Source organism: Phoxinus phoxinus (genome assembly GCF_949152265.1).
Source record: "Phoxinus phoxinus genome assembly, chromosome: 6".
NCBI classification, from domain to species: Eukaryota; Metazoa; Chordata; class Actinopteri; order Cypriniformes; family Leuciscidae; genus Phoxinus; species Phoxinus phoxinus.
Window position 1 is genome coordinate 30,798,264 of NC_136881.1, and position 27,850 is coordinate 30,826,113.

General features: G+C 36.4%; 3 protein-coding genes across 3 annotated transcripts; all 3 read right to left on the bottom strand.

Annotated features, from left to right (window-relative positions):
- Positions 1-208: 208 nt before the first annotated feature.
- On the bottom strand, positions 209-14,193 carry unc93b1 (unc-93 homolog B1, TLR signaling regulator). Its single transcript, XM_079616599.1, has 13 exons — positions 13,758-14,193; positions 13,273-13,411; positions 11,964-12,105; positions 11,397-11,550; positions 10,943-11,104; positions 8,354-8,483; positions 8,003-8,096; positions 6,410-6,534; positions 4,788-4,970; positions 3,628-3,901; positions 3,384-3,502; positions 2,305-2,427; positions 209-1,607 (listed from the first exon to the last, which is right to left on the bottom strand). The coding sequence occupies exons 2-13, from the start codon at positions 13,390-13,392 to the stop codon at positions 1,359-1,361; spliced, it is 1,875 nt and encodes a 624-aa protein (XP_079472725.1). The 5' UTR covers positions 13,393-13,411; positions 13,758-14,193; the 3' UTR covers positions 209-1,358.
- Positions 14,194-16,566: 2,373 nt separating this feature from the next.
- On the bottom strand, positions 16,567-19,886 carry timm10 (translocase of inner mitochondrial membrane 10 homolog (yeast)). The gene is made up of 2 exons (XM_079616643.1): positions 19,603-19,886; positions 16,567-17,445 (listed from the first exon to the last, which is right to left on the bottom strand). Exons 1-2 carry the CDS (start codon positions 19,671-19,673, stop codon positions 17,250-17,252), a joined length of 267 nt encoding a protein of 88 aa, XP_079472769.1. The 5' UTR covers positions 19,674-19,886; the 3' UTR covers positions 16,567-17,249.
- A 1,062-nt stretch (positions 19,887-20,948) lies between these two features.
- LOC307000758 (uncharacterized protein) lies at positions 20,949-27,307 on the bottom strand. Its single transcript, XM_079616579.1, has 6 exons — positions 27,282-27,307; positions 26,696-26,816; positions 25,046-25,953; positions 23,827-24,277; positions 21,572-23,740; positions 20,949-21,496 (listed from the first exon to the last, which is right to left on the bottom strand). The coding sequence occupies exons 2-6, from the start codon at positions 26,796-26,798 to the stop codon at positions 21,177-21,179; spliced, it is 3,951 nt and encodes a 1,316-aa protein (XP_079472705.1). The 5' UTR covers positions 26,799-26,816; positions 27,282-27,307; the 3' UTR covers positions 20,949-21,176.
- Between the last annotated feature and the right edge of the window lie 543 nt (positions 27,308-27,850).

Consider the following 27,850-nt stretch of genomic DNA (forward strand, 5'->3'; position numbering starts at 1 on the left):
ATAATATATAGTAAATGCTTTAGAAACATAACAAAGCTTATGCTGGGGCGAATATTACATGCAAATATAAATGCAGATTCAGCTTTACTGGAATCATGTGGAAATTTCTTTTTTTTATGATTTATATATATTTAATAACTGTTTCGAAAAGAAAGAAGATATGTACTTTTGTAACATTTTAAATTCTAATTTAGTCTTGACAAACTAATGAATTCATAAAAAGAGAAATAAAAATAAAACAATCCTCCAGTCCAGATCTGCAGGTTTAATATTATTGATGAATATATGATGAAATGATGAAATATAATTTTCAGTTTGTATGTCAGCACGCATCAATAAAACATTCATATGCGTGGTTTAATATACGAAAACATTCATGTTCAGTCATGCAATCTGTTGTGTGCTTTAAAAACAATGCCCACTAGTACAAAGTTAGCACATTTAGAGAATTATTGGTGTATTTTGTTTATGTTTACTTAAGCTTTCTTAGGTAAACTATATTTGCTTTAGTTTCATTAGTAAATCACCCGTTTGGGAAAATCATTTCAGCTGTGTGTTAGTTTTCCCCCAAAATGTTTAATTTGGTCATCATGTATCACCCTCATGTTGTTCCAAACCAGTATGATTTATCTCCTGCTGAACACAAAATAAGATTTATATAGAGTATGGGGGAAAAAACATGATTTCTTTGAACAGCCCCTAAGAATATAACTGCAAAAGCACCTACATCCAATGCAAATGAAAGAGAAACATACTGAAATACTGTACACTAAATTTAATTACCGTATTATATCATTTTGAATCATATTCATATTATAGCACATAATAGCCTGCTTAAAAACATTCTAAAAGCAGCATTTTAAATCTTAAAGAATATCTCTGTCATCTTTATTACAATATTTCAAATTGGTTTTATAACATCAGATGTGAAAATGAAATGTAACACTTTTTAATGGAGAGCTATTTGTTACAATGAGGAAAACAGCCATGAAGTGGATGAAGAATTACTGCACACAAATAAAAAGGAATTAGAATGAAATGCATAACTCGAGCGCATCACCTTGACCAAGTTCAAAATTGAGAATATCCATTTCTATGGCAACAAACCACCTAACCTTACAAGGTATCAGCTGTTTCCTCTTTTCACTTCCCATTTCAATGAAACGCTTGTATCACTTCTACTTTTTACTTTATGACCTTCATTTTTTCATCGGTGGCCCACACTTTTTTCTTTCCAAAGAAAAAAAAAAATCGGATTTAATAAAAAAAGTCAGTAAACGTTTCCAATACCATTGCTTCTCTTTCAATCTGGCTATTCAGTATTTAACAAGTTCCTCTCATCTTTCACCTCTGCTTTTCTAGTCCCTCGTGTGTTGGACATAGTTCTCTCTCTCTCCGGCCTGCTCGTAGGCAGCGTTGTCTTGTCTCCTGCGGTCCCTAACCCCGCTCCTCTCTGGTCCCGGTGAACCCTGGGAATCGCCGTCTGTATTGTTGTCCTCCCTAACCAACATTCTCTCATCCTCTTCTTTCTCATCATCGTCAGCGTCACTCAGGTCCGTGTCTGATTCATCAGAATTTTCTTCCTCGATGTATCGGTAACCTTTGACCTTTGAGGAACGGGATAGTAATGCAAGACATTAGCAATGAGAGCGATATGGAAGTATAATAATGATAAAAGCAGAAGACACTTACAATTTCTAATAAACATTTGTGCTTCATCAAAAATACAACATAGTAAGTGAAATTTTTTTTTTGGCTTACAAATTGAGGATAGAGTTTACAGAACAAATTAATTCAACTTCTAACAATAATGTGTACAATATATATTTTTCTTTTAATACGTAAACTCCATAAATCTCCCACAGACTCATTAAGGTCACCATGAAATCAAAACGGGCAATTCTTATTGTTTACAGAATGTTGCAGTGTTTATTATAAATGATTTATCCATGCACATCATTATTTATTTATTTTAATGAATGTGCACCTGTAATCTTTAATCAAAAACTTTACCCTCCCCTTCCCCTCGAAACAGCATCTGTTCTCTTCATTTTGTGCGTGACTAATATCCTCCACATCTGACTGTAAACTTGCATTCTGATCTGACTCGCATTTAGTTAGCAACACCCAACTTCATATGAAGCAATCAATTTCCAAGGTTCCCGCATATTTAAAAATGTATGCTTATTATAAAAAAGCTTTTTTTTTTCATTCCAGAAGCCATTTCACTCGAATATATGTCATAATCGGAAAGACAATACTATCATAACTTCCGTTTCGTCCCGCCTTCAATAGCTGAATTACCTTGTGTCGTGGGCGTGGAATCCGTGGCAACCTAAACGGGATTTTCTTCGCCAGGCGACGCTCCATCTGCACGTAGCATAAAGATGCCACTATGAGAGCAAACAACAGGAGTCCGAGCTTGGCCTTGGAAAGGGACCAGAGAAAACGAGCAGCTGAATTAATTTATCTTTATCCTAAACATTGATTTTGAATTCTGTCTTAATATCTAAACAAAAAATCTTCACATATTAAGGTGCAGTAACATAAATTTTGTGGAATTCCCCACGCAGATTTCGCTCATGTTCAAGTTGGTCATGTGAATGTTGGTTTGAAAGTAGCATTATTTTTGAGCTGTGCTTCATACATCTTTAATATACTTTTTTTTTGCCCATTAAATTTAGCTAAAATATCGCAAATGTGACCGCACAGATAGGACTCCAGACTGCGACTAAAATGACCACCAAAATGCAACAAAAAGTGTGACAATAGTTTAATGCGGTTTCATCAAATATCATCTTAGTGCAGTGCATGCCAGTCGTGTGTATGCAATAACACAGCAATAATTCACAAACTAAAAATCTATTATCTATTGTCAATGGTGTTGAGATGTATGAAGCACAACACAGAAATCACTTTCAAACAAAGCAGCTTTCTGTTGTTCGGCGTTGTGAATTCGCATGACTGACTGAACCTGAGTTTACAACATCACTTAACCACTAAGTTACTTTCATCAATCTCATTCGAAATGAACGGGGAACTGTAATGCACACTATGTACATACTGGCTCGTTCTCATGTGACAATGTGTAATTAAGGGTAAGTGATCAACTTATAATTTATTTTTATTTTTTTGGCACAAAAAATGTATATGGCACAAAAACAACCAGGATCTCAAAAGTAACAACATTAATTTGGAACTAATGTATATCAAATACACTGAAATACAACTAAATCAGTTCTGGACAGCCACCTTTATCAGGCGATTCTGTCATTTGTGAATTAAACAAGTCACTTTTGCACCCTATTTTTTTTGTTTGACTGGCATCCTGTAACAGTAAATGCAAAGTATGCAATCAAAACCTAAATAAATAAAGGCCTTACTCGCATGGGCAATGCAGACCAAAGGTAGACGATGAAGATGGCAATGGCCTGCCACCAGTGGTAGATGGTGTACACAAAGTCTAGTCGCTCCTTGTCTTCATACAGCATACCCAGCAAAACTACACACAACAATGTTATGTTAAATGTCACATCATTGATGTGATTGCAATCTAACCTCTCCCAGAATCAGTCTAGATAGCTATTTCCTGTATGTTTTGAATGTATAAATGCCATTAGTACTCACTGCTCAGTCCTGTCTTGTTGAAAGCAGTGCCCAGACCCCAGAGGGCAGCGATCACCAACAGATACGGAAGATAGCTAGGTGTTCTGGGTTGGGGCGACCAGCACATAAGGGTTATGATTAGCACAAAGTGCACGAAAGCTCCCGACAGAAGAATAACCGGCCTGGGAAAGCGCAGCAGCATCAGGGCCAGGCCCGAACAGATTGAGGATGACAAACCATACACCATAACCAACAACCACAGCTTCTCCATCCCGACCGAACACACTCCATATGACTGAGACAGAGAGGAAAGAGGAGAAAATCTGGTTTAGGTTATGAGTGATTGTGCGCTGTTACTTTAATAGCTAAATACCAGGCAAATTGGTTTACTCGCTTTTCATAGTTGCTTAAATGGATAGTTCACCGAAAAAAGTAAATTCTTTCAATATTTACTCACCCTCGTGTTGTCACAAATTAAGATATTTTTTTAATGAAACCTGAGAGATTTCTGTCCATCCATTGATAACCAAAACTTAAAAGATTCAAAAAGGTCATCGTGGCGTCATAAAACAAATCCATATGAATCAAGTAGTTTAATTCAAGTCTTGTGAAGAGATACGATCACTTTATATGACAAACAGATTTAATTTAGGCTTTTATTTACATCTAAACAGTTAGATCGACAGTTACATATGGTAAACGTGGAAGTTGAACCAATGAGGTTTGTTCTAGCATGCGACGCATCACACAAACTTCCACGTTTACCGTATGTGATTTGCTCTTTGTGTGTAGAAAGCCTAAATTAAATCTGTTCATTCTATAAAGCGATCGTATCTCTTCAAGACTTTGATTAAGTAGCGCTATTCATTAGGGTTCATGTTATGATGCTTTTATGACCTTTTTGAATATTTTACCTGGACTTTCAATGGAGGGAAAGAAACCTCCCAGGGTTTTTTAACAAAATTATCTTGATTTGTGTTTTTAAGATTAAACAAAGTCTTATGGGTTTGGAACAACACGAGTGTGAGTTTTTTGTGTGAAATAAATAACCCTTTAATATTGTAGAATGGCAGTGCTGAGAAAATATTCAGTGCTGAGAGCTGACACTGTGTGACTTTTGGTATTCAGATTTGAACTGTGTATTTGATTAACGTCCAGACACACAGTCTATTTTCTCTCACCAGTATGAGTCCCTGCACGGCGAACAGCACTTCAAAGCCAGAGTAGATGAAGAACGGACAGAGCAGACGGATACGGTAGTCACGTAAGTGCTTGAAGGGCAGCTGGAAGATGTTCCCCCAGCCGATGCTGCGAAGGTCAATTTCCTCTGTGGGCCGATATGCAGCTCCACACAACACCAGGAACTATTTGGGGAACATTGGAAGCACACTGTTAAAAGCGTTCACTCAAAAAATGAAAAATCTTTAACGTGGAACACTCATGCAAGTTTTCTGAAACCATATGATAACTGTGTGAGGAACATAGCAAAATATATTTTGCGGGCAAGATTTTTAGTTTAAACTAAAACCATTAACCGAACAACATTTTTGTTGCTTAAAATAAAATAAACTTCAGCTGAAATAAAATAAGTTTTTTATATTTTATGTTATTTCAGCTAGTTCCCAAAGCAAATTTTCCTAATTAAAATTCTTAAAACCTATAAGAAAAAAAAAGAATAAAAATTACAAAAACACACAAAAAAAAGAAAAAGAAAAAAAAAGTAACATATACAAATAAAAACTAATTTAATACATTAATAAAAAAAATACAATAAGCTTCCAATGATTCTAAGATTAAAACAGACTTAATTTCAATTATGTCAAAAGTTATGAATTCAAAACCAAACATAATTGATGTCAAGCCTGATTTGATGCATCTAGTGCTGCTACAGTGTAGTTGATTTGAAAGCTACAGCTTTTAAAAGGTACACTATGTAACTTTGGGCCCTCTAGCGGTTAAGAAGCAAAACAGCATGTATTTTGCTGAAGAACATTGTTTTGGTTGTGTTTCGGCTCTGTGTGACTGTGCGGATGAATATGGTTATCCTACTGCTCATAAAACATTTAATACTAAAATATATCCAGTTTAGATGGAAAGCATCTCAAGCTGGCTTACCGTAGCTTTACCCATCAATAGACACGGCACTTATTTGACAATAAATTCCAAGCACAGCGCTACAACAACTATAATGAAACGACCCTTCACAATATATAATACTTAACAATAAACTCAGTTCAGTAAAATACCTTACTCGCCTGTTGAGTAATAAAAGCTCCATTTCTGCGTCGCTTTTACAACATATCAAATCCCTCGGTTCTCGCCATCACCAAAAAGCCAAACTAATGTTGATTCTGGTTTTATCACAAGCTCTGTCACGTTCTCTTTGTGCCAGCAGACTCGCCTCTGTACTGCGTTTAAAAAAAAAATTTAAACTGGTGATTCTCCGGAGGTTGGAGATTTAGCTGCTCCATGTCAACCTTTTTCTCGCTCATTGTGACAACTAACCTATGAAGCCGAAGCAACTTTTCTCCATTTACGGGTGTGACGAGACGTACACGAACGAGTGATGCAAGTACACAATTCCGCATGAAAAACATCCCGCTTGGTCTAAAATATAAATACTTATAATAGCACTTCAATAGTGAATCAGGGTGATGGTGTATTGAATCATTATTTAAATTGTGTAAAAAAAAGAAAAAAATCTAGTGTTTTACTGATTTAATCCTAATTTTGTGGGGTATTTAAGATGATGCAGAGGATAGAGACATCAAAATGGTGATAATAATGAAAATGATAGTCTTACAATAAGCATGGCAAGGAACGCTGCTCCCATGAGCACACTCTCCACCTCGATGAGCAGCAGAGAGCGAGGCAAACTGCGCAAAACTGTCTTGTTGAAATTCTCTATCACGCCTTTCCCACTAGCTCCTGAGAGAGAGAGAGAGAGAGAGAGAGAGAGAGAGAGAGAGAGAGAGGATAAGATTTAGCTAACAAGACTGCAAATGTTTTAAACTAAAGTTTGGTCTGGATGCATAAAGTTTAATAGACTTCAGGCTGCTTCTTTCAGGTCTTTCACTATACAATATGGCAAGTGGGTGACTTTCCACATTTAGCAGTGCTGCTGGTGATTTAGCGTGATTGGCTATTTTGCCATTTCAAATACTGGTTTAAAAAAAAGCCTTATCGTCATCTCTGCTGAGAGCCAGACACTGCAGAACATTGAAGAGCAGATGTGCTGACGCCCTTGGTTTGCAGCAAGTCAGAAGTGTGAAGTTTATAATTGCCAAATGACTGATTTTTTCCCATCAGATCCAACTGACTGTAAATATTCTTGACACATTCGATTTTATTCTGCGAGATATGTTCTCATTATCAACACATGGACCTAACACATATTCAAGATGGTTTTAATAAGATTTAAAAACATTTTTTCTTTGGTGTTAATTGGACTTGACTGAAGTGAATTTCAGGAATGTAAATAATGGGCAGTTCACTCACTTTATATATAGTATTTGGACACTTTTAGGCCATATTTAACATAATATATTTATTTAATTGATGAACAATGCTGAATTTTTTTTACCATTTTTCCACAAAAATATTAAGAAGCACCATATCAGCATAATAAAATGATTTCTGAAGGATCATGTAACACTGAATACTGTATAAATAAAGTAATAATGCTGAACATTCAGCTTTCCCATAACAGGAATAAATTCCATTTTAAAACTGATTCAAATAAAAAATATTTCACAATATTACAGTTTTTTGATCAAATAAATGCAGCCTTGGTGAGCATAAAAGGTTCTGTAAAAACCATTCCATAATCGTGCTGACAAACTTTTGAATGGCAGTGTATAAATAATAGCATTTGGTATGATAATTTGTTATGTAATTCATACATTTATAAGAATTGCTTATGTGTCAATTCTTTTTGGGGCCACCGCACATGGAGATGGATCTTTTTCTGTCACTGAGTTACTCGTTTTCAAGTCTTGTCGAGCTGGTGTTTAAACAACAGCTGTTGAGGTGAGATATTGTTTTTCCACAGTGTCAAAGTTTTTCTTGTTATTAAGTTTTGTTGCTTCCTTATAAATATATCTATACCTTATGCTTGGTGTAGTTTCATCGATTTTTTTTTTTATAGTTATAACTTCCAGAATTATCCAACAAAAGAACACCTTTTTAAAATTCTCAAAGTTTTGAAAATCTTGAGCATTTTATAAAGTTATTTTCTGGCTGTTCTAGTTCTACATTACATATTCTACATGAATCAAGCATGTCAAAAATCCACAAAAGGACATGAGAACTAATGCTATGCAGATGTCATAGCGAGCACCAAAAATGTCAGCGTGTAAAGGTAAAAAGAGGACATCATTGAGAGAGAGGATTTTACCACACTTTGTGACTTTGAAGAGAGTGTGATTGTAATCATTCAGATAGTTATTGAGGAACAGCACCATGGGGAACTCGGCAAACACGAAACTCAGCTGCAGGGAGAGAAGAGAGACAGAGAGTGAACTCTATAAATAACTGCATGTTAATGCACAAACCCACATATGCAGCCGGCATCTGACACATACACACATACACACACACACACACACACGCGCGCAGCTGTGAATACACACAAATACTTTAGTTATGATGGCAAAGGGGAGAACACAACTAATCACAGGCTAACTATTACTGCTTACAGCCTTTCACACATTTTAAGAGTGCTTTGAAACTGCTTTTCTTAACTCACATGGAAAAAAATGTAGAAGACGGACTGGAAAATGATGATGTAAGGATGGAAGGCTCCTTTGGGGGGCTTCTTCTGCTCCTGGACATGTTCGTCCTTATAGTTCACATACTCATAGTACTGCTGGGCCATTCTGATAAGCACACACGTGGGAAGTTAGATACATACATGTATAAATGAGTAGCTTTTGCTTATACAATGTGAGGCGCTGAGAACTGCTAGCTAAATAATCAGAAAAATAATGACCAATCAGGTTTCCTAAATACTTCCAGCCTACCAACTCACGGATTTGATGGGCTGAGTTGATGTTGCACTATATTAGAAATTAACCTACAAATGGCTTACAGTAACTGCTAAAACTAGGATCATTTTTTGTTTTGAAAATATTACACACAGCTAAGGATTCACCAGTTTTATAATTCTGCCCGATACCAATAAAAAAATACCAGTAATTATTTTAATGTTTTGGCCAGTTACTGCAAAATATATATACACACAATATCAACTTGAAGAGATACATTTAAAACATTTCTAATATTTGCCAATAATCCATTATGGTAACATCACAGCTGCACCTTTAGTTTTTGCTTTATTTTGCAATATTATGCTAAATGAATGAGTGCAAAAATAAGTAGTAAAATAAAGTACTATGCCTAAAAACATACTCAAAATGATTGTCACGTACAATACCGTTAAAAATTTTGAGTTTGCTAAGGTTGTTTTATGTTTTCTCTTTTGCTCACTACATTTGTTAGATCAAAAATACAATAAAAATGGTAATATTGAGAAATATTATTACAATTTAAAACAACTGTTTTCTATTTTAAAATGTAATTTATTCCTGTGATGGCAAAGCTGAATTTTCAGCATCATTATTCCAGTCTTCAGTGTCACATGATCCTTCATGAATCATTCTAATATGCTGATTTGGAGCTTACGAAACATTCCTTAATATTATTATCAATGTTGACATTGTTCTGTTTAATATAGAATTTTCTTTCAGGATTCTTTGATTAATAAAAAGTTCAAAAGAACAGCATTTATTTGAAATAGAAATCTTTTTTTTTTTTTACTGTCACTTTTGATCAATTTAAAGCATCCTTGCTGAATAAAAGTATTAAAGGGCCCCTATTATGAGATTTAAAAGTTTCCTAATGTTGTTTTTGAGTTTTCTACAACAGGTTTACATGCATCAAAGATAAAAAAAACTGTTTAATTTTCTCATAATATACATTTCCACATCACCACATTTTCAATGATTCTCAAACGACTCGCTAAATGAATCAATCTCTCTAAATCCCTCCTTTCCGCGAGCTACTCTGCTCTGATTGGCCAGAAAGCTCAGTCTGCTGTCATTGGTTTACCGCGTAAAGCACGCATCGAAAACAATAACTCCCATTGCCATAACAACGTCAGCTCTGCGTGCATGAGGCGTCCTACACCGTAAACTAAACACAGTAACAAACAATGACGATTTGACCATATCAATACGAGCGCGAGTCCGATGATGAAACACTAGAAGAACTAGTTATTCAACCCAAACCTCCATCGCAAGGACGACTCGAGCAGGACGTTTCAGTGATACGCTACTCAGTTTGAGGTGCATTATGAGATGTTGCAATTCCTCACCATCAGCATTAACAAGTGCATGTCCATCAACCGATTATTTTACATGTACTAATTTATTTACAGAGTAACTTATGTTTCTAATATATTGCGGTGAACACATGGAAACTGTATTGAATAACAGTGCATGTATGCAATATATACATTAGCCGAGCTCTAGCGTGAATGACTGGTGTAACTTTGGTAAAACAAATCTTGCTCCATGCTTAATCTTTCCTCAAAGTAGTGAGAACGACAGACAATCTGCATTAATAGACCGAGATTTATGTAATAGTGGCCCACAGCTGATCAGCTGAAGTATTTCAGTAAGACAGTGATAACACGAGTTAGCCAGTTAGCAGGAGACCTACACAATATAAAACTCAAAACTAGTATTTTGAACACCGTCTTTCAAGAGCAAGCGGTTTGCGAATCCTGCATTGAACTCCGATATTTGAGAAGCAGTCGTCAGTAAAATAAAGTTAAAAGGAAAATATTATACTGGGGATAATACTGCTGTAGTATCATGGTAAAGATTAATTTTAACCACGGGTTCTTCACATGCTCGTCCTTGGGCAGTGAAAAAAAAAAGTCTTTACCGTCACATTGTAGAGCACAGCGTCTCCTCGACATGACGCTGTCCAGTATCACAGGAATCAGCTGCCGGTTTGAGGTTTAAGTTTCCCTGGTGTCTGCGTGCGCAATACTAATGTTACATCTTGACGTCACGACGAAACGGCTTATGTTTGAAAAACAATTCATTTCATTGACTCAGAGTCGACTCTTACTTTTGAAAGACAGTAACTTTATATAAGGTGCACTTTCAGATTTAAAACTTTGCAGGATGTTTTCATTCACTTAGAGCTGTTACACACTACATGAAAGGTCATTTTCAAATATCCATAATAGGGGCACTTTAATTTCTTCCAAAAAATATAATCTTTTGAACGCTGGTGTGATCTACGCTCTGCTTTTGAACACCCTCACCTGGTAATGTAGTTTCCCAAGGATGCCCACAGCGGAACAATGACAACACCAATGGCCACAGCTGATGGTACAAGAGTGTAGTATCGCTCCCAGTAATTGGTTGAAACAAAAAGAGCATAGATGCCTGAAGCTAGGAACATCATCCATTTAGTCCCCAGAAATCTGAGGAAAAAATTGAGAAATAAACCTCAATTAAAAGTGAAAGAGTGGCCGTACTGGACTGCAATTATCAAAAGTCATTTTTAGTTTACACCATGGGTGTGAGAAGACCTTTGGTGGCAAAACTGCTCAAGCATTAAGTGAACAGTAGATGAAGAAGTGCTGCTAATAACAGTGACAAACAAACGTCCAAAGAACCAAACTAAATGAGAAAAGCGGAATAATGTAGTTTGCATGAGCATTACGAACAAAACAGAAATGCAAGGAAATACACTAACAACAGTCAGTGTGCTACCTAATGAGCACCGGTGTGTAGAGCAAGCCGACGATAGGCGTAACGTTGATGCCCATCAGCATTTTGTTGTCGATATCCTCCAGCCCTAAGGTGCCATACTTGACCTCTCTGTACGTCTCATCGTAGTGCAGAATTAACTGCATCTGTAACAGACCTACAGAGAAACCATTTGTGAAAAAACAAGCACCACACTCCCAAATCGTTCTTTTACTTATCGCACGTGACGAGATGTGTCAGCTGTTCCTCGATTTCACAGTCTCAGACCAAATGAGACATCTTTGAGCGTGTTTATGCCAACAAACTTGCTAAAAAAGACCAGATGAGTGAAGAGTCACTCAAGTATGCCATCCACAAAGCATGTCATATTCATTGGCACTGCATGGAAGCAGACAGTGCATAATAAAATCCCACTGAGACAACAGTGTGACACAAGTAGAGTCCTACTCAATGTCGTATTTACAGTAAAATCTTTTTATAAAACCGCGCACGCAGACTTTGAAGAGTATGAGGTCATCGTTGGACTGAATCATACTGTGTGCCTGTGGTGTGTGATGCGCAATGGCTGACCCATGTAAACGCTGTAGATGATCATTCCTCCGCAACTGGCCCCCACCACGTTCTTCACTACACCCAGCCTCTTTCGTCTGTAGTACTTGCGCTCCTCCTCCTCCTCATCGTAGTCAGGATGTGGGCCGAGAAACTCCTCCACCTGTTAGTGGAGGAAAGGGCCAAAAGTCAGAGGCCGCAGTGAAAATTCTTCTTTTCATTTAGACTTAGAAATGAACAAAGTGTCAGGGTTTTGTAAAAGTTAAACAAAGAAAAGTTGTGATGTAAAGATGGAATATTGGAGATTCTGCAGTTTTTAGCACATTTATGACATTGACCATTTTTTTATTCAACTTTTCACTCAAGCTGTTTTTGATAATATATAGTAGGCCTACCGTTCAAATGTTTGGGCTCAGTAAGATTTTTTTAAAGAAATTAAAACGTAAGGATGCATTAAATTGATCAAAAGTAATTTATAATGTAACAATATATTACATTGCAATATATTATACAATGTATATTATATATTTCCAATAACTGCTGTTCTTTTAAACTTTTTGTTCATTAAAGAATCCTGAAAGAAATGTATGATGGTTTACACAAAAATAATTAAATCAGCACAACTGTTTTCAACATTGACAATAATAATAATAAATGTTTATTGGGCAGCAATTATAATGATTTCTGAAGCAACATGTGACACTGAAAACTGGAGTAATGATGCTGAAAATTCAGCTTTGCCATCACAGGAATAAATTACATTTTAAAATAGATTAGAAAATGTATTTTAAATTGTAATGATATTTCACAGTATCACTGTTTTTACCGCATTTAAAATAATATGTATTCCAAACTTTTGACCAGTAGTGTAAATGTTTTAATTATGTTTGATTCAATCATTTGTAAATAAAAACACTGTAATAAATATATAAGAATCGTTGTTTAGTATTTAAAACTTTTGAACTTTCGGTATATCAGTATATTTGATTCCTATTTGAGGCCTATTTAAAGAAAAGAAAATGAGGCTGTAAGAAGACTTAAAATGATATTAAAATAAACTAATTCAATTAAAAGACGTACAGCGTGTAAAATAACATTATATTTCATATCATATTACCTCTAAAAAAACTGTTGCTTTGATTGAAGAACACAGTTCTAGAAACTTCTAGAATCATTAAATTACAAGAAGTTACTTATCTAACCTGTTGATTCTATTCTGCTAACAAAAAGTTTCAAGCCGTCTTGTCGTCATTACAGCAAAAGTACCAGAAGAAATATCATGCTACATGATGCCGTGTAAAAGCAGTGTCTTTGACAGAGCTCAAGCTACCTGTCCCTGTATGTTTCCTTCAGGACCGGGCAGCTGCACGTGATCATCTCCACCAGCAGGGGGCGCGTCGTTGACTTCAGCCTCGCTGTACACGTTATCTTCAGCGATTACTGCTGCCATCTGGCGGCCGCACTGCTTTCTAACCACAAGAGAGATGCAGGACAGGTAGATCAATATTGACGATTTCAAAAATACACAAAATGTAAATAAATGTAAGTGAAGCAAAGAAGAGAGAGGAAAATATGACAATGTTGCGATTGTATGGCTGTAATGTTATATAAAGTATTGCATACATTTATTCTTGGAGTTAATAAAAAAACCACGGTGGGGTCGGAAAATATAAAACAAGTTTACAAAACCAGTTAATTTGATGTCAACACCGCTACATTTTAAAACATTTATAGGTAACGTTAATGTTGTAAATGCAATGAAGCTTGACGATGCAGTAGGGCGAAGCAAACATTAACTAAGAGCAAATAACTCACCACACTGATGAACTTCGCTACAACGACAAACTCTGCAAAGTCTTTTAAGTGATTAAAGCTCAACGTTAAGAAACTTATATCGAGCCTCTAATAAAACGTTCCCCTTTGAAACAGTTGCGTGCGGGTTTTATTAAGAAAACAGAGAAGGAAATGAAAGTCGTTTGCCTAGTTCCCCATTTTCTTAAAGGGATAGTGCTTCGATATTTTTTTTTTTTTTTTTTTTTTTTGATTAAACAAAAAAGCACAGGGGATACAAGTATTAAGCACAAAAAGTAAAAATAAGAATGAGTCATAAAACTCAAAGTAAAGCAAGGCAGTAGATAAGGGATAGTTATACATAAAAAAAAAAAAAAGATATAGCCTATATCTAAGATAGTGCTTCGATATGTCGGCTATGCTCACGGTAATCGCACATACAAATTGGCGATTGACAGCCTGCTTGTATTCTCTTGCACAATGTTTGTGAAAGGAAATTAATGAGGAAAAGCTAACATTTCTATCAACATACCAAACTCATTTACATATGCAGTCTCATTTTTAATATACAATGAGAAAGCTTGAATTAAAAGTGCCCTTGGAAGTAGGACCATAACTTAAAAAACTATCTCACCAGAAGTAGTTGGTCATCTGGGTACGTTTTGACTATTTTATGAGTACTGTGAATTCGGAAATACTTATTTTAACACGTTTTTGCCTACTACAGTCATGTAAAAAAGAAAGTATAGGCCTATACCCTTTTGAATTGGTTTTACGTATCAGGACATAATAAAAAGTCATCTGGTCCTTGGCATGCCCTAAAATTAGGTAATACAACCTCAGATGAACAACACATGACATATTACACCATGACATTTATTTAACAAAAACTAGACCAAAATGGAGAAGCCATGCGTGACAAACTAAGTAGGCTGCACCTTACAGCTTCAATAAAAAAATATAGCTCTACTACAAGCAGCCATTATCGGGACCAAGCGCCAAGGAGGAAAGACATCAGCAATGATCTTAGAGAAGCAGTTGTTGCTGCTATCAATCTGAGAGCGGTTATAAAGCCTTTTCCCAAACAATTTGAAGTCCATCCTTCTACAGTAAGGAAGATTGTTCACAAGTTACCAATCTTCTAGGCTAGGGAGTGGACATTCCAGCAAATTCGCTTCCAAATTCAGACCGTGCAATGCTCAGAGTACGCTATAAAAATATAAAAAATAAAACAATCAGACTTTCCAGGCCTCAGTTAGCATGTTACATGTTAAAGTTCATGACAGTACAAGTAGAAAAAGACGGGTTAAGTATGGCATGTTTGGAAGGGTTGCCAGGAGAAAGCCTCTTCTCTCTGAAAAAAAAAAACATGGCAGCACGGCTTAGGTTTACAAAGTTGCATCTGAACAAACCACAAGACTTCTGGAACAATGTCATTTGGACAAACAAGACCAAAGTGGAGATGTTTGGCGAAAACTGAACACAGCAAATCAACACCTCATACCAACTGTCAAGCACGGTGGTGGAGGGGTACGGATTTTTGGCTTGTTTTGCAGCCACAGGACCTGTCCGACAGCTTGGCTGAAATTGGGTCATGCAACAGGACAATGAACACCAGGAAATCTACACCAGAATGGCTGAAAACGAAAATAATCAAGGTGTTGTACTGGCCTAGTCAAAGTCCAGACCTGTACCCGACTGAAATTTTGTGCCGGTACCTTAGGCCATGTTTTGATCCTCCAACTGAGAGCTGTGCATAAACAAATGCCCGCAAACTGTGAACTGAAGTAATGTTTTAAAGAATAGCGGGCCAAAATTCCTCTAGAATGACGTGAGAGACTGATAAATTCATTCAGAAAATTATTACTTCAAGTTATTGCTGGTGTTCTACAAGCTATTGCATCATAGGGTGTATTAGACTATCACACATGGCTTTCCCATTTGGGGCTTTATCTTTGTTAAATAAATTACACAGGAGGGTAATATGTCATGTGTTGTTTTTCTTCTGAGGTTGTATTTACTTACATTTAAGACCTGCTAAAGACCAGATGATTTTTTATTATGTCCTGATATGTAAAACCACAGAATTCAAAAGTGTATTCACATGACTGTATACAGTGGAAGTATGTGTTTTCGGATGCAGCCCATGTCTGCTAAGCTCCAAAAATGAACAGGAAATGTCCCATTGAATACTGAAGATTTGTTAGACTATTAGTGAAAGAAGATTGATTCAGTGACATCTCTTCAAAAAAACTTTTTTTGTTTTTGTTTCATCTGTCCATAGAACGTTTGAAAAGTAACTGACATTACTGGAACTTCTATGGTCGGGACGGGTTCTATGGTCAGATGAAACAAATTTGTTTGCTTTTTTGGCAGCAAAAACTTGGGTTTGGTGCACACATGAATAAAAAAGTACCCCAAGTGTAAAATTAAATATTCTTCTGTATCTTTAATGCTGTGGGCCTAATTTTCTGCCAGAAGTCCTGGATATCTTGTTTGGATACATGGCATCATGGATTCGACAGGCCATGTTTTGATCCTCCAACAGGACAGTGATCCAAAAACAAACATCAAAATCAAAACAAAAATGGGTCACTGAGCACAAAACCAAGCATCTGCAATGGCCATACCACCCTATAGAAAATGAGTGGGCTGAACTGAAGAGAAGCACCAACATGGATCTGGGGAGATTCTGTATGGAGGAATGGTCTCTGATCACATCAGGTGTTCTCCAAACTCATCAGGCATTCTAGGAGAAGATTCAGAGCTGTTATCTTGGAAAAGGAGGTTGCAAAAAGTATTTAATAAAAGGGGGCAAATAATTATTCCCAATGCGTTTTGGAGAAAAACATTTATTTCATAATGTGATTTCCCCCCCACTTTCAAATATTTTACTTCAATACAATGTTAGCTTTTAAAAAAAAACAAAAAAATTTTTTTTAATCAAATATCAAAAGGATTAACATTGCAGATTTCTTTTTTACAGTCATCTTAGTTCATATTTATTACCAAGGCGGCAAATGTGTAATATATATATATATATATATGTATATAAAATATATACATACATAGTATATTTTTCTTTTGCTAATTTTAAATAACTGGTCAGAAGCTAAACAGATTGGTAAACATTTTAATTTTGTTATGCAATAAAGGTACATTTTGTAAAATGACTCAGAATGTAAGAAATTACAATGACCAGCGTCAACATAAAAAAAAAGTCACCTACAATTTCACAAGGACACAATTTCACAACACTCAAAAAAATCTCCCCAACCACATAAGGTTTCATGCTAACAAACTAACAACTCCTGGGGCAAGCTGTATCCCAACTCCTTCCAAAAGTCTGAATCTTTTGGCATATCTAACATTGAATCAATATTTGTCTCAATATTGTTCACGTTATAATATTTATAGTGATGTCCACGCTGCCTGATTTCCCCGTAATGGATGTCCAAAGTGCCCACAAACCCCATCCAAGGCCTTCAGCCCAACCCTTGAAGTCCATGTCGGGTCTTATCCAGTGCCCGCAGCGGCCTTCCTCATCACCTCTTCATCCTGAACGGAAAGCTCAGTGAGTTTACGGCCGAGTCTCTCATGCAAGTCCAAGTACTTGGCAACACAGCGGTCCAGACACACAGCTTCCCCCTTTGAAAGTTCTGCTTCCTTGTAATGAGGCGGAACACACTTCTTGTGACACGCACTGGTCATTCTGCATGAGGAAAAAAGACAGGAGAGATGAGATGACAGACCATGGCCCAGTTGTTCAAAAATGATCTGATTGTATTGGTCAAATATTGAAAATGGGTTGCTCAAAAGAAGAATTTTGGTTTTTGAAATTGGATTATATCACACAATCCAATCCTGGTTTTGATCTGGATCAAATCGTCAGTTTGTGTTGTTTAAAACTTTAGTAAGATTAGGATACCTTGATTTAAAAAAATCTGGATTATCCACTGTATATAAACTTCATTAGACGAACCATTTCGCGAGAGAACGCAAACAAATATATATATATTTTCCCCATCACCATGTCCCTTTAGTTCCTCACAAGGAGTCTGTTTAAAGGAAACTGAAAATGGAAGGGGTTTGTTTATATTTTTTTCTTTAAAAAAACACATTGATTCTACATTGTACATTTGTTTGAAATCTGGAAGCCATTTATTTATTAAAATCTTTATATTTTGTTTACCTTCATTCATTAAAAAGCATACACTGTAGACATAAATCATTACAAATAAATTCATTTGTTGACACCTGGAAGCCATCGAGAGAACACATTTTCATTAAACTACAACATAATGCAATATTTATAATTACATTTTTCTCTTTTTCATTAATATTTCAACATCATAGTGATTTAAGTCATGGTCATTTAAGACTATTTAATTATAATTGGTAAAACCTGAAAGCAAAAGAAAGAAAACATAATATTGTTTATTTTCTTTAAACAATATACAATGTCACTCAATATTACACAAGGCCTATTATTAAATACTACACATTTGCTGATGGTAATGCCGTAAAGGAGTCCAACCCATCGCGACATATCTACTCTGCCTTTTCTTAAAAATTTACTTTTTTTTTCAAGGTAAAATCTACATATAGTTCCCAACAAAAGTATTGTTCAGAGTAAAACATGTTGAAGATTAGCGAACAGGCTGTCGATTCATTAAATGATAAGCTATTTCCTCACAAAAGCGGTTTATTCAGCGTGCGACACCCCTGTGATGATCTTGACCAAAAATTGATGCGCCTCTTGATGGAAATAAATGTTGTGATGTTATTTCCATCAAGAGGCGCATATATTTTTGGTCAATATCTTGTACAATGCAAGAGTCCTGCGCGCACTCTATAAAGTCTCCTCCAGCACAACCCAAAGACTTTCAATGAATTGAAGGACTGGACTCAGAGGTGCCAATTAATGTGTGAAAATTATCTTTCAAGCTCCGTCCCAACCATTCTTTCACAATTTGAGCCTGATGAATCTTGACATTGTCATACTGGAATATGGCCATGATGTGTTTTCCTACATGGTTGTTTCAGAAATGAAAAGCTACACACTCCATCATTTAGGGTTAGAAGAACTGTTGCCAAACATATAATATGCTAGAAATACTATCATCACTGCAATAATAATTCAATCATTGACTCTTAAGCATTTCCCTATTTAAATCCAAACAGCGACTTTTTTTGGCCGGGCAGTGTACAGTATGTGTGCATATCAATAAATAATTGACAGAATAAACGATTATCAAAATAGCCGTTAGTTGCAGTCCTACTACATACATTACATAACAGGAATAAATGGCATGCATTATTGATCTAACTGCTAAAATATATTGATCTCTAACTGCGGCCAGAAAAGATCATTCAAGTTGTGTGCACTGTATAGGGTAAATATAATTATTTGTAAATGTAATGTGAACAAAGTACATACTGCTGGTATTGTAACTTCACTTATATATGAGATTATGCAAACATAAGAAAAAAAAAACGTAGAAAGATGTTAGAAACCTGCTTAATGTAAAACTGTGACTGCAAAAACGACAAGAATTCTGACGACGGCATGTTACATTATGGGTTATCGCATCAAGATTGATCGTGCTTTAAACGATTCAAGTATGCGTTCTTAAACAAGGCCTGGTGTCTAAATATCTAATAATGAAATGATCAAACGCACAGCATGCCTAAAGCCATTAGGCTAATTGTACAACAACATCTACAAAATAATAACGTTATTCAATAGTTACGTAGTCAAACGTTACAACTACACAAGTCAATATTTTTTCCTGATGTCAAATATCGAAACCGTCCGTAATCTGACAGAAAGCATGCCGTTACACATTAAAGCATGAGAGCTTCATACCGGTTATACATGTCAGCCATCATTTCGACCTCCAGCTCCGCGGCGAGCTGCTGCGCTTTCATGGGGTCCATCTCGGCAAATAACCTTTCGGTTCACCCTCGCTCAAAACCCAACAAACAGCGCGTGGGTCCCGTTCAACAAAGAGCCCAGACAGCTTGCTTAACCTTCAGTGTGTGTCTACTTGACCGGACCGGAGGAAGTACCCACGTGGATCCTTTCCACCCAGCGTTGTAATTGGCACTTCCGCTGACAATAAAGTTTTCCATTCAAAGCCACTGTTACATTTGCTACGTTGCTGATGTTGTAAATGAATTTATGTTCTGCTTGTAGTATTTTTGTGCAATGAAAAATACTACATTGTTTTTATTGCTTTGTTTTTTTGTTTTCCTTTGACTTCCAGACAGTTGTGATTACACAGATATTAAACATTTATTTTATAGAAATCACTCACAATAAACAATTTCTAACTGATAAAATGTTTTATAGCTAAGCAGCAGCACAACTAAATATATATATATATATATATATATATATATATATATATATATATATATATTAGGGCTGTCAAAAGATTAATCACGATTAACCACATCCAAAATAAAAGTTTGTGTTTGCATAATATATGTGTGTGTACTGTGTATAATTATTATGTATAAATACACACACATTCATGTATATATTTAAGAAGTATTTGCATTTATATACTGTATATAATTTATATTATATATAAATATAACCGATTTTTCTTAAATATATACATGATTGTGTGTGTGTTTTTATATATATATATATATATATATAAATAAGTATACACAGTACACACACATATATTATGTAAACACAAACTTTTATGTTGGATGTGATTAATCTTTTGACAGCCCTAATATATATATATATATATATATATATATATATATACATATATATATATATATATACTGTCACAGTTTTTTCAAATTACCTGATATTTTGAGGTTCCTTTACCTTGAGGAAAACTCTACCGAGTGAAACTCGAAAAATTAGAATATTGTGCAAAAGTTCATTTATTTCAGTAATTCAACTTAAAAAGTGAAACTATAGACTCATTACATACAAATGAGTCTATATAATATATTAGTTTCAACTTTTAAGTTGAATTACTGAAATAAATTAACTTTTGCACGATATTCAAATTTTTCGAGTTTCACCTGTATTGTTATATTTTATTCTGTGTTATACTTTACGCTTTCTTATTTCTTCTCAAAAATGTCAGATAACAACAGAGGGTAAGTAACACAAAGTCAGACCAAAATAATTATACCAAATAATTATGGTAACATACAAAAATTAAGCACACATCAAAAAGTGTGATATGAACTTATATAATATAGACATTTATTTTAATTTACATAATTTTATATGTAACTTTATACATGTATGAGACAGTCAAAAATAAATTAAGTTGCCAATTCACTTTAGTAACATCAAACTGACAAAAAAGAGAGAAATGTTAAACTTTAGGTTTTGCGAACTTTCAAACATCTGCTATTGACTTCAAAATGCGAAAGATGTATGCTTAACATAAACATAAAATTTCATTCTGTCTCTTCTCCAGTGACATCTACCTCCTCCTCTTCAGTGGTCTCCAACTCATCCTCTTGGTCCAGAAGACCCTCAATAGGCAGAGTGACAATCTGTCCAGCTGCCAAAAGCCCTAATGGAAACTCTTCTACAGACTCCCCTAAAACATCTACTTCAATATCTTCTTCATCGGAGTGGCAGTCATCTTTTGATTCGGAATCGACACCAACGGACAGCCCCATTGAGACATCTTCACTGCTCACATTGGGGCTGTGAAAGTTTGAACCTTCAGTTTGGACAGAAGGAGCATTTGTGCTTATTTCTTGAGGAAAAGCTATGAGGATAAAACAGCAAGATCAGGAATATTGATTATTATTATTATTAAACAATGTAAATTTCACAATTTTACCTGCTTTTGATGGATCATCTGCAGTCTTAGCACTTGCGATGTGTCCTTGACTCAATTCCTCTTCCTCCAAAAGGGTCTGACCATCGAACATCTCAGCACTGTATTGGACCCCCTCCACATCAATATCATCATCTGACCCATTGCTGGTTTCCCAACGTCCCTCATGTTCCTCTACAAATGTATGTACTCTCAGAACTTCAGTTTCTTCGATCATCTGATCGTCTTTGTTCCAACCTAAATCCTCTTTTTCATTGTTCTCCAAACAATCGGTCACCCAGTCAATATCCTGAGTGTCAACACCATGTGGTGCCTGAGCTTTCTTTTCACTATCTGATGTCGTCTCAAATGAACGCTCATTAGAAACTGTAGTTTCCAAGACATTTTTGACATGTTCTGCTTGTGTAATATCAGGATTCAAACAGAAATTCATTTCTATTCCCTCCATCACTGTCAGATCATTGGTAGTAACAACACAGTCCGTCTTTGTGGGTGAAAAATCATGATCAGCATCATCAACATCCTCATCAGGTGTCATGACGTCCTTCATTATGTCCTCCTCAGATGTTAACAGGACAGAAATCTCAGTTGTATGGTCCTGAATGTCTTTTCCCATCTCATTTTGGAAATCACTGTTCTGTAAAACAGTGGCTGTTCTACTCGAGTTCTCCTCCATGGAAATATCTCCGTCTTTACCTGAATATTTCACATTATCTGGCATGTCTCCACATGACAACGGTGACCTTGCATGACTGTCAGATACCTCCACGTCTTTCTTTTCGTTTATCAGCATAGACATCTCTGCTTTTTTCTCCCCACAAATGCCCTTTTTGATCTGTTCACTGCTATTCATCACTTTACTATTAACGTCATCACTTTTCCCTCCTTGGAATTTCTGAAGGCTAAAAGACGAGTCTCGCAGGTTTGATGTTAGCTGCTGATCAAAATTCAGAGAGCTATTACATGCGGGACTTGCAACACTTGAAAGAGCCTGGTGGAAAATTTGATCAAGGATACTTGGTCCCTTCGCCTGACCAGCATATTTTAAGTGAGAATTCGGCGTTGCTTGTGCAAAATTGCAGTTAACATCTGGTTCTTCCATTTCTGTTGAGTCTTTCTCCTGCTGTGTATTTGGTTCTTGCTTACTACCCTGTGCGATCTTATTGTCTGTCTTAGTTTTTTCCACTTCACAATCCTCTTGGCCTGAAGTGGGCATTTTCTTTGCATTGTTACACAAGTGACCTACAGGAGTTTGTTTGGATTTAGGTGGTCTGCCACGACCACGTTTTACAACACCAGTGAGATGTTGTTTACAGGTGGCATCTAACAGAGGCATTTTCTTACTGAGAGGTGAAGAAATTTCTCGTCTTCTCTTCACAGCTGCAGCTACTCTTGTGCTTGCACTGGTCATTCGGGTACTGATTCCATATGTGTCAGAATTTGACGGCTTAATGTCTCCACGGTGGGGCTTATCACGTTTGGATATCCTCGGCTGAACCTGATCCCCATTTTCTAGGTTTTGGCACTCTGTGTCCCCTTTCACTTTTGACTTTTGAGTTGCAATCCGCCGTTTTCTCGTCTTTCTCTGTTTAGGACGCTCACTAGCATCGCTCACACCAGGCTGAATGATGTTTGAGCTACTCCCACTGACTAAATTATTGTGTGAAAAGGAAGTCTTTAATTCTTGACATTCTGCGAGGTCAGGGCATGATCGATTTTGGCAGGCGTTGAGGTCATGCTGCGGACGTGGGCAGGAAATATCAATCATTGAGCTTAGAGGGAAGTCCAATATCAGTGGTGATTCAGAAAGCCACAAGGGAAAGTTTTGCGTTTCAGAGTCTTGCCTGTGTGATGGTTTTGATGGTTCTTGTTTTGATGGAACATCACTGTCTCCTTTTTCTGATTCAAGAGGGGAAAGGCATTGTAGTAGTTTGAAATCAGGCCTATCATCAGGTGTGCTGGTCATAACAAGGCTAGGCATTTCCCCTGTTGCAACAGAGTTTGGCACAGCTGTGGCTTTTGGGAATAAACTCAAGCCTTCTATAAGTGAGGGGGTAGAGTTTCTTGACGCAGTTGCCAGATTCTGAACTTGGTTCAAGTGGTCCTGTTCAGGTGACTGAGTCAGGAGCACGACTGTATTGGATCTTGACTGATTGTGAAAGCCTGAGTGGTCTGAAAAAACAATTAGTAAAGTAAACAATTAGTAAACAAAAATGCACACATGCGTAGTCTAAAATAACATGAACCAAAGACTTTACCTTCATCTCTTTGTCCCGAAGACCCAACTGGTGTTGCTGTCTTGCTAACATCAGATTCCCTCATCTCTGGCTCACAACTTTGCACAAAAAGACAAGGACCTTGAGTAGAGGCCTCAGCGCCCTTTTGCCCACCTTTTTGTTCCTGAAGAGGACCTATCTGATCTTGCTCATTAAGATTTCTGTCTAATGGCACCAACGGAAGGATGTTTAAACCCATCATGAACATATCCTCCAAGAGCATTGCAATATGTTCATCCGATTCGTCTGCTTGGGGAGGGCTGGAAGATAATGTTGGTATATCCAAAGGGGAAGAGACAGAAATGTGATGTGGAGTATGAAGACCTTTATCTGAAGAGGCATGCGTGGAGGAATTGGAGGGTGAAATAGGCAGGTCCGTCCGTGGGGTGAGAGTTCCAAGACTTTGACCAGGAATCACACTAGATGGGCAGCTCTTTAGTCAGATATAAAGTAAAAATAAGATTATGAAAGGAACAGTTAAAAATGGAAGTGCAGTAGAGAAGTGGGTCTCTATAATTTTATACATATACTGTAATATATAACATGATAAACAAATAAAGCATAGTTGGGCTCACTAAGGCTGCATTTTTACTTAGCAAAAATAAGAGTAAAAATATTGTGAAATATAATTTTTTTATACAATTTAAAATAATTGTTGTCTATTTTAATATATTTTTAAAAAATCCCTGAAATTTCAGCAATAATACTCCAATCTTCATTGTCACATGATCCTTCAGAAATAATTCTAATATGCAAATGTGGTGCTCAATGAACATTTCTTATTATTATGATCAAAATTTAAAACAGGTGTGGTGCTTAATATTTTTGTGGCAATTGTATTGTCGTGGTGAATAGTAATGTAAGAGTCCCTAATGTCACTTTTGATCAATTTTCTTTCTTTCTTTCAAAAATATATACAGTATATTAGTTTGTATGATGAAATTTATATTTTTTTTCAGCAAGGATGGATTTAAATTGATCAAAAGTGAGAGTAAAGATTTATATTTCAAATGCTGATCTTTAGAACTTTCTATTTATCAAAGAATTATGATTTTTTTAAAATCCTGGTTTCTCCACAACTGTTTTAACAATTGTGTGTGTCTGTGTGTGTGTGTGTGTGTGTGTGTGTGTGTGTGTGTGTGTGTGTGTGTGTGTGTGTAGCAACAAATATAGCACACATATTTTGAATATAAATCCTTACCTGAGTTCGAGGTCCACACTCTTTCGCTTCTTCTGGCTTCTTCTCGCTCTCACCCTGGACGGAGACGAGGAGGTTACTCTCCCAGCAAGCTCCACTCCTTCTGCTCAGTTTTATCTTTACTTTAAGCTGGTCCAGTTTGGCCTCTTTCTGTTCAGTAGTAGTGTTTTTTTGTCCGTTATCTGCCTCTAAAAGCTTTTGGAAGTCTTTGCCTGAAACATTCCTACTTTTTTCCACCACTCCAATTTGATTTGATTTGGTCCCCTCAACATTAAGAAGCTTTATCTGGTTTTGTTGATGAGTTAATTTTTTTAATTGGCTTTCTCTCTTTGCCATTTTCCACCTTTTTTTAGCCTTTGATTTATGATGGTCTGATATCGATGCCTCTGTCATTTCAGCGAGGGAAGGAACAGTGGCATTACTGATCAAATTTAAACCTCTAGTTGGACTAACTTCTTCCAAAAACTGCGATGGTGGCAAATCAGGCACCAGCAAGCCACAAGGTTGCACTGAAGTCACTGAAGCAGTACTGCTCTGTATCTTCAAAGGTTCAGACATGATTTCACTTTCCTTCCTCTTCACGCTGTCTTCTGTCCGTACACCAGTCTCTTTCCAACAACTCCCAACATCCACAACTCCTCTGTCTACCCACACTCTCTTTTTTTCAAAAAGGTTTCTAAGTCCAAGTCTGTGGGCAGCAGCCATTACTTCGTCATGTTCGCTCCGACTCTCGATCTCCATTTCCCCCGAGTACAGAAACCCAACTAGCTTCAGCAAGGCATGAGATCCTACAGCCTCAAGGCTCAGAAGCCTGTTCTGCCCCGCATGTGGAGCAGGGGAAGTGGAAAGGATCCTTGAGAAGATGGGGCTTAGAGCAGCTAACACACAGCTGTGAGCAGGAACACAGACACCTGAAGAATTGAAAAGTATTTTTAGATAATAGAAAAAGCATTGTTTTCGTTCCACTGTTTCTTGCTTGTTGAATAATCTTCCCAATCCTATCCGGACAGCTCAATTTTCAAAAAACGAGCTGAAAAATCATCTCTTCACTGAGCCCTTAACTGCATCCTGCTGAAAAAAAATCTAGACAGTCATCTCACAATTTGTTAGCTTGTACCAGCTTATCGAATTCATTGCCTCTAAGACGAATCGCTTGTTGTATTCCTCAATAAGTCGCTTTGGATAAAAGTGTCTGCTAAATGTATAAATCTAAAAGCTTAGTACAATTATTTTTTTCAATGACCACAATATAACAGAAGTCTATAACTAACAATAACATCTTACATTTTAAAATTTGAAGATTACAAAAAAAAAAAAAAAATGGCCCAGCAAGCAAATCAAATGCCAAAAAAGAAAAACACAAATCAAATCAAGTTAAATATTATTGGAGCTAATATTATCATTGTTGCGTTTGAATCAAAGTCAATGGTGTGCTGATTAAACTGCTTTTGTGTAAAAAATGAGTAGGTCAAGATTCATTAGGATTCATTTATGACAGTAGATATTAATTTCTAAGGTCTCTGTCAACAATTACTGACTGTGGAAATCATAGCGTCAGGTCTTCTTCATATGATTTGTTTACAATATATGCAAGTAATAAAGTTGACAGCTTTTCCCAGTGACACAGACCCCGTTTGTGATCTCTGCTCTTACCATCTGTCTGTAGAAGAGTGTCACAGAAGATGCTTCCCTGCTGCTGCTTCTGAAGTTCACCGAGTAGGAATAATGCAAAGTCAGGATGCTGATACTTCCACATGCTGGCATCAACTTCAGTCTAAAATACATTTAGAAACTCAAAAACAAAAGGTAAGGCTGTTTGTGATGATGTGATCCAGAAAAAAAATCCACTTTCTTCAATTTAGCGAGACATACATTTACTTACTTTGTGTTAACAATTCAGATCCAACAGCTGTAGACTAAAATAACCAACATTTGGACAAGTATAGACTTTTACAATGCTTTGATAGGCCTATAAACATAGAGAGAAGGCAAAGAGGTGTTTGAAAGTCTGAGGACTGATCGGGCAATTTTATACTAAATTCAAAACATTGTATTAAATTGCAAATACATGTATCAGTTCAGCCATACTCTCGATCTCGAAGGTCAAAAAAATTAAACTGATCCTGATATCGCTAACTAGTATTTCCGCCGCGTTTTCATGCGCTAAGTGCGCGTGCTTCACCAATACTTGCTAATATACCGATATTATAATCCAAAATAAACAAATAATTTTACATACGCAAACACAGGTGATATGTAGGCCACGTGATCCGCTGCATAACAATCTCGTGTCAACCGACTCTCTAGCTCTACTAACGTTACTCAGTAGCTTCAGATGTGAGATTTTGATTTCAGTGACTCGAATATTTTGAATCGATTCACCAAAAAGATCCACTCACTGAATTGTGAACCTACGCCAGCGGCCAGCGCAATGTGAGATCATCTTAAACGAGTATGTTAAGTCATTTAACTAAGATTTTATTGTTGAATCATTAACTACTTAATTGTGTATAGAAGTTTATACACAATACACATTCATAATAATTATTCCGCATCTGTTCTCTCCTTGGTGCGTGACTCGCTGATGTTTTTGTGTGTCACTGCAGTGCTTCCCAACCCCCACTAGGGCTCGCTAAAGAGGGGTCATCAAGCTCACTCTAGTAGCCTAACGTTACTTTGAGGGTTGGTTATAACTTAACGTTACTTAAGTTACAAGTATGAAATGGTACCGGTCTGGCGAAAAACTACTATACAATCATCTACTATTCGTATCACGGTTTAATATTTTAATCATAATTAAAACCATAT